General features: G+C 50.1%; 1 protein-coding gene across 3 annotated transcripts; it reads right to left on the bottom strand.

The window, feature by feature from the left end:
• Positions 1 to 393: 393 nt before the first annotated feature.
• Positions 394 to 3,897, bottom strand: MRPL11 (mitochondrial ribosomal protein L11). 3 transcript variants are annotated; one of them, XM_025915468.2, is made up of 6 exons: positions 3,778 to 3,895; positions 3,488 to 3,661; positions 3,019 to 3,114; positions 2,100 to 2,193; positions 1,837 to 2,013; positions 394 to 689 (listed from the first exon to the last, which is right to left on the bottom strand). In XM_025915468.2, the coding sequence occupies exons 2-6, from the start codon at positions 3,608 to 3,610 to the stop codon at positions 493 to 495; spliced, it is 687 nt and encodes a 228-aa protein (XP_025771253.1). In that variant the 5' UTR covers positions 3,611 to 3,661; positions 3,778 to 3,895; the 3' UTR covers positions 394 to 492. The 3 variants fall into 3 exon arrangements, with proteins under 3 accessions (XP_025771253.1, XP_025771255.1, XP_086532961.1); XM_025915470.2 differs by having other exon boundaries at positions 1,854 to 2,013; positions 3,778 to 3,893; XM_086676835.1 differs by lacking the exon at positions 3,019 to 3,114 and having other exon boundaries at positions 3,778 to 3,897.
• Between the last annotated feature and the right edge of the window lie 2,659 nt (positions 3,898 to 6,556).

The raw sequence follows: 6,556 nt of genomic DNA, 5'->3' as shown, positions 1-6,556 counted from the left end.
TCTTTGCAGTGACTCTGCTCGGCGCCGAGTCCCCACAGCAGGCCGTTTCTGTTGAGGTGGCAAGTCTCCAAGGAGAGAAGAGAGATCTCTGACGGCGGCACGAGATACCTCTGCTGCGTCCGTACACCCAAGTCTCGGCTTCCATGGCCCCCACCTGTTCTCCCGGCCCCGGGGGGGGGGGAGAAAACACAGATTTCGAATCGGAAACCAGGAGCTCTAACTCCTCCCTTTGCCACCGATTCAAAACCTGGGCAAGGTGCTCTGCTTGGCTGAGCATCGGATTCCACGGCATGTAGGAAGACCCTCCTTCCTTAGGGTAGATGAGGTCTGTCCATGTTGGCGACTGTCAGCATTGGTCCCTGTCCCCTGGGGTCCCAAGACAGAAATTGAGAGTGGGTGACACAGGATGTTTATTTAGGCTTGAGCCCTTGATACTGTCATACATAAAAAAATATATAATTTAAAGTCAGGGAAATAACAATCAGATTGGTGTCACCTCCCTGCCTCCCCTTTGGCACAGCTTTTCCAACTGGCCTCCATTCCAGCTGTTCCCTTCAAAATCCTGGAGGGTAGGAGACAGGGGTCACTTCTTGGCAGCTTCCGCCTGGGCTGCCAAATCTGCCTCTTTCTGGGCAGCCAGGAATGCGGCTCGCTCCTTCTGGAAAGCTGCCAACTCTTCTGAACTGAGGCTGCAGGTGCAGAAAAACAGATGGTGAGTGAGTGGCCAGTCACCTTTGGGGAGCTTACCAGGGCCCATGGCACTGTCTCAGCACACTTTCTCCCTTCCTGGACTCCCCAGCCTCCACACCTTTGCCACCCCACTCCCACCCCCCACCTCTGCCTTTTATTCCCTCCTTAAAGCCCCACTAGTCCTTTGAGGTCACGGCCACCCCCCAGTCCAGATCAACTGCCCCTTCCTCTGTGCCCATGAACACTTTGTACAAAGAAGTCAGCTGGCTGTGCACACATGCCTCCCTGCAAGCAGGGGTCAGATTGACTCGTCTCTGTACTCCTAGTAAAAGTAAAGATTTGAGAAAAGTCAAGCCCATCCCTGTACCATGCTTAACCTCACTTCTCTTAGGAAACAACCATCAGCCTCAGCATGGGACGCAAACCAGCAAGAGGCCCATAAAGGACCAAGTACTGACCCTGCTGTTGCCTGAGCCAGATGCCCTTCCATTCAACATTTCACTCAAAGAAACAATTCTTGAGGTCATCCCAAGCCCTAGGAGGAGGCCGCCTCTGGATCAAGTCTGAACTAGAGATAGCTATAGACAGCCTTCGGCCTTCCCAGCAGGTCCATCTGCCTCACCTCTCTCCCTATTCCCCACTTTGCTTCTAGCATCGTATACCAGATCACACTGCACTTCTTTGCTTCACTTTTTCACCTTCTGTCCTTCACAGGGATCTTTCCCCCATCCGTGACCTCTTTTTCCAAGTCTCTGCTTAGATGTCACCTCCTCTATGAAGTCCTCGTTGACACTCCAGGCAAAATCAGGAGCTCTACTCTCTGTTCTCAAGACACCTGTAGGTACTTTTGTCAACAGTGACTGTTCAGCAGCCTAATGTTCCATTTATGCATCTGCCTCCAGCTCTGAACTGAACTCAGGAGCGGGACCAAGCATGGCTGTCGCGTTCCTAGCTGTATTTAATGTCCAGAACGATATGTAACACGTAACAGGCATTTAATATTCATGTTCCAAATAGATGAATAAGGCTCCCCACTCCTAAGAAGTCTAAGGTCCTTGACTCAGAAGCTGACCCTCCCACTGTAATGGGCCCTCTCAGCTTTGCCCCAGAGTCCAGAATTTTCCAAGCCCTCCCCTCCCATTGCACCTTCCCAGGACACGCACTCCTTCACCACACGAATGCCCAGGGAACGGGCAGAGCCAATGATGGAGCGAACAACAGAGGACAGGGGCACATCCTGCAGGGCGAAGGCGTCGTCCTGAGCTTTAACTCGGGCAATCTCATACACATGCTTCAGGGTCACCAGGCCTGCCACCTCCTTCCCTGGGAGGAAGAAACAAGTAGACCTTCAGGTGCCCCTGCTTCCTTCCAGAGCCCCCAGACTCCCGGGAGCCCACCCTGACCCTTACCTGTCTGCCGGGCCCCCTTCTCAATCCCAGCAGCTGCTTTCAGGAAGTAGGAAACAGTGGGTTGTCCGATCTTGATCTCAAATGTCCTGTCAGGCTTAATGGAAAAAGACATATATGAGAATATGTCTCCTGCCTCCCCTAACCCCTACTGCCCTGGCCCAGAGAACTTCTAACTTCTATCCGCCGCTTCCCTTGATTCACCTCCTGATGGTGTCCATCTAACAGACCACAAAACCACAGGGAGAATATATCTGTAGCAAACAGCTTTGTCACTTCTGGTCCAGGCCCAACTCTGCTCTAAAAGCCCCAGTGAGGGGCGCCTGGGTGGCTTAGTTTGTTAAGGGTCTGACTTCAGCTCAGGTCGTGATCTCACAGTTCACGGGTTCAAGCCCCAAGTCAGGCTCTGTGCTGACAGCTCAGAGCCTGGAGCCTGCTTCGGATTCTGTGTTTCCCTCTCTCTGCCCCTACCCCACTCATGCTTTGTCTGTCTCTCAAAAATAAATAAATGTTAAAAAAAAAAAAAAAAAAAAAAGCCCAGTGGAATGGAGAGGCAAAGGAAGGAACTGCAATATGGCTGCAATATGGTAGGACAGGCTCAGAAAAGATACGGTCTAGTCTCCACTGTGTTAATGGGGAAGGTGGGACTCGGTAAAAGCAAGAGACTCGCCCAAAGTTAGGAGCTGAGCACCAACCCCAAGTGACCAGCCCCAGGAACTAGGGAGAATAAGGAAGAAGAAAAGCAAACAGGATCAAGAGGTGATGGGGATTAAGGCCAGCACTTGTCACAATAAGCGCCGGGTGATGTGGGGAGTTGTTGAATCACTGTTATTGTACACCCGAAACTAATGTAACACTGTGTGCTAACTGGAATTAAAATAAAAACTTAAAACCAAACAGGATCAGAGTCCCAACTGTGCACCTTCACATAAATCTTGGTGGGCAAAGGAATGCCTTCTTTGATGTCCTTTGTCTTCTCGTTGAACTCTTTGCAGAACTGGTTGATGGAAACGCCTCTCTGGGAGGGGAGCACAGGCGTTAGTGTGGGAAGGGGCGGCCTCCTACCACCCAGGAGGTTCTGTCCGACCCTTCCCTCGTCTTCACTTCATTACGGTTTCCATCCTCTTTTTGCCGCCCGGATTCAACTAACACTTTCCGCGCCAGATGATCTGTGTGCATCATCCCTCCATCCTCACCACAGCCGGTGAGGAAGGACGGAGGAAGATGAGCCTCGAAGGACCCATGTAACGAACGCAAAGACATTAAGCGTGTAGGTAGCAGAGCCGCGCTTTGCACCGAGGCCTCCCTGGCTCCAGACCCCGCACCCTCCACCCGGGTACTAGCTCCCACCCCACGGCGCCTCCCGCTCCGCGTTCCAGCCACCGCTGCACCTGACCCAGGATGGGGCCTAGAGAGGGCCCAGACATGGCCTGGCCTGCCCGCACGATGGTCCGGATGACGCCACCAGCCTCGGGCTTCCTGAGAGCCCGAGTGGCCCGGTTCAGCTTCGACATGACGCGGGACTCCCGGCCTCAGTTCACCTCAGGGCTTTGGGCGCCGCCATCCTGGGTCAGAGGTCAAGGGTCCTCGCGTCAGGTGAAGCCAACAAAAAAAACAGCGTTGTTTCGGCCCTTCTACCCTCCAACTAGTAAAGCAAGGAGAGTAATATGAGGGAAAACACCTTTTAACTCGCCATCTGAAGATAGGGGAAGGACCCGAATGGCTCAGATACAGACATTCCGCCTGCAGAGCACATAGGCGGTGCCTCGGACAGCTAAACCGGAAGAGGAGGAGGAGGGGGAGGACCTTAATGCCCGCACAGCATTGTGGGCATGGTGGTTTTGACCGCTAATGCCGATCTCGCACGTTGCTATGCTCTGAGGCGCCATCTGCTGGACACGATTATAATCCGTGGGTTTGAAAGGAACGGAGAGCTTCTCAGGCGTGGGAATCTCTATTTTCTGAGCCCGGTCGGTTCCTTACCAGTTGTTGAAAGGCACCATGGTTAAGAGTACAGACCCTGGAAGCATACTGCCCGGTTGCTCCCCATGCTGGCCGTGGACTTGTTCGAGTTACTTAGGTTCAGTTTCCTCCCCCTGTACAACGGGGGTTATGATATGTAGACGCAGTTCTAGGGATTGTCGTGAGGGTTGAGTTAGCGAAGTATGTTAGAGCAATGCCCGGCACCTGGTGAGCATGCGCTATTGGCAGTACAATGAGGACAAAACCTTCACGGAGTTGTTGTGAGGCTTAACAGGCCCAGAACATGTTTGATACATCATCTGTGCCCAATAAAATAAAACAAGCCAGCATCTTATTTCATCTTTTTTTTTTTTTTTTTTTTTTTGAGCACTTGCTACGTTCCAGGCAGGGTGCTAAGCACTTTAAAGGCATTGTTATCTCATTTAATCCTCACAATGGCATGAGGTATATTATTTTATTATACCCCTTTTACAAACGAGAACACTGAGGCACAAAAATGAGGTCAAGAACACCTACTCTGAATGTGACAGGGCTGGGAAATGAATATTGGTATCACCTGACTCTAGACCTTGTGCCATTTACCATGACTATATTGCCTCATCTGGTAAAAGGAAATAATTTGGTTAAACCACATTGTGAATTGCGAGATGTTTTATTATGAAGTTTGTTTGGACTTCCACTACTTAAATGTGATTGTTCCTGCCTCTGAAGTCTATCAAGTTCTTTATTAACACTCAACCTCATTAACCTTAGCAAGACTCTGGAATCACACTGGCTCTTGTTTTTTATTTTTTTTATTATTATTTTTTATTTTTGAGATCAAGGGTGCCCCTGGGGGAGGAGCAGGGGTCAGGGAGTGGGACAGAGGATCTGAGGCCAGCTCTGTGCTGACAGCAGCGAGCCCGATGAGGAGCTCAAACTCACCAACCGTGAGATCATGACCTGAGCGGAAGTCAGAGGTTCAGCCCCCCAAGTGCCTTAAGCACCTTGGGCAAAATAATTTACTCACTAATAACATGGGGCTAATAATAGTACCAACCTCACAGAAAATTAGTTAATTTAGGTAAAGTACCTAGAAGAGAGCCTGGCCCAGAACAAGCCAGGGCAGGTATGATTTATCTCTGGGTGCCACACACTGCCCAGCCTTTATTTACAAATAAAGGTATGGATCCTTTCTAAATGAAGGAATCAGAAAGCAGTTGGGCACAGCAGGTGCTCAGGGAGCCAAGAATGCAGCCTGGCATAAACTGGGCTTCATTGTCAGTTTCTACTTCTTGTCAATGAAAGGATAGCTTTGACTATTCCAGCTCTTACAGATTATAAAGAAGCAATTCCCTAGTCTAGCTTTGGAAATGTGCGAGGTCAGAGCGTTCAGTGGTGAAAGTGAGGTGCGACAGGTGAATGGGGGTCACATCAGGCCAGCCTTGTCAATCCTGTTAAGGTGTCTGGCTGTGAGTAGAGGTCATTGAAGAGTGTTAAGTGGTTGCGTTTTGAAAGGTGACCTTGGCTTGGGTATGTAGAGGGATTGGAGGAGGGCAAGGGTAGATGCGGGAAGACCCATTAGGCCAGGGCAGGAAGACAGTGGAAAGCCGTTGGTGGCTTGAGACCAATTCAAGAGATCCTTAGAAGCTAGAAATCTATTTTAGTCAATAAATGCTTGTGCAGCCTGTACTGTGTCCATTTTTATGAATAGTAACTCATGTAAACTTCATTACAATCCTGTGAGGTATATAGGTGCTATTATCATCCCCACTTTACAGACTAGGAAACCGAAACCCAGACAGGTGAAGTCACTTGCACAAACTTACGCTACTAGAAAGTGGCAGAGTCAGAATTTGAACCCAGACCTTTGGCTCTAGTATCCCTGCACTTGACACTCCCTAGGCTGCCTTGTCAATTAACAGAACTTTGTGCCTGAGGGGTAAATTGTCGGGGGAGAGGGAGAGAGGCATCCAGGGTGATACTCAAGATTGTGGCATAGAGAGTTTGGGTAAATGAATGATAAGGTTCACGCTTAGTGTTGGCACACAGGTGCCGTAGGTGCAGACGGATGACTGTGAGTTGCGTTAGGGGGTGTAGTATAAGCCCTGACAGCTGGTTTGTCTTTTTTGTAATGTCAGTGCCTGACTTAAGCTTTGATTGCAGAGGTATCCAGTTCAAGGAGATAACCATCTTTCAGATGGATGCCAGCCACGTTGCCTGCCACATGCCTAGATATAAAGAGCCAGGTCGAGGCCCCATTCCCCCTGAGGCTCCTGTTTCAGAGATCAGATCTTGGTAACCGGGCATTTGGGCTGTTTGATTTCACTCTTTGGGTGCTTTCAATTCCAACTCTTTTCATTTTAAATTCACCAGTAAATAGTGAGCCTGTAAAACTCTAAGCCCCACCCTGGACCCCAGTAAAAGCAGAACTCAAGGTGCTCCCCACTTCTCTCTCTCCCTCTGGGTACTGACTGTGTGGTCCCAGGTGTGGCATG

Source organism: Puma concolor, chromosome D1 (assembly GCF_028749965.1).
Source record: "Puma concolor isolate L17-30 chromosome D1, mPumCon1.1.hap2, whole genome shotgun sequence".
Taxonomy (NCBI): domain Eukaryota; kingdom Metazoa; phylum Chordata; class Mammalia; order Carnivora; family Felidae; genus Puma; species Puma concolor.
The sequence above is the reverse complement of the archived record's forward strand: the minus strand, read 5'-3'. Positions and strand labels throughout refer to the sequence as shown.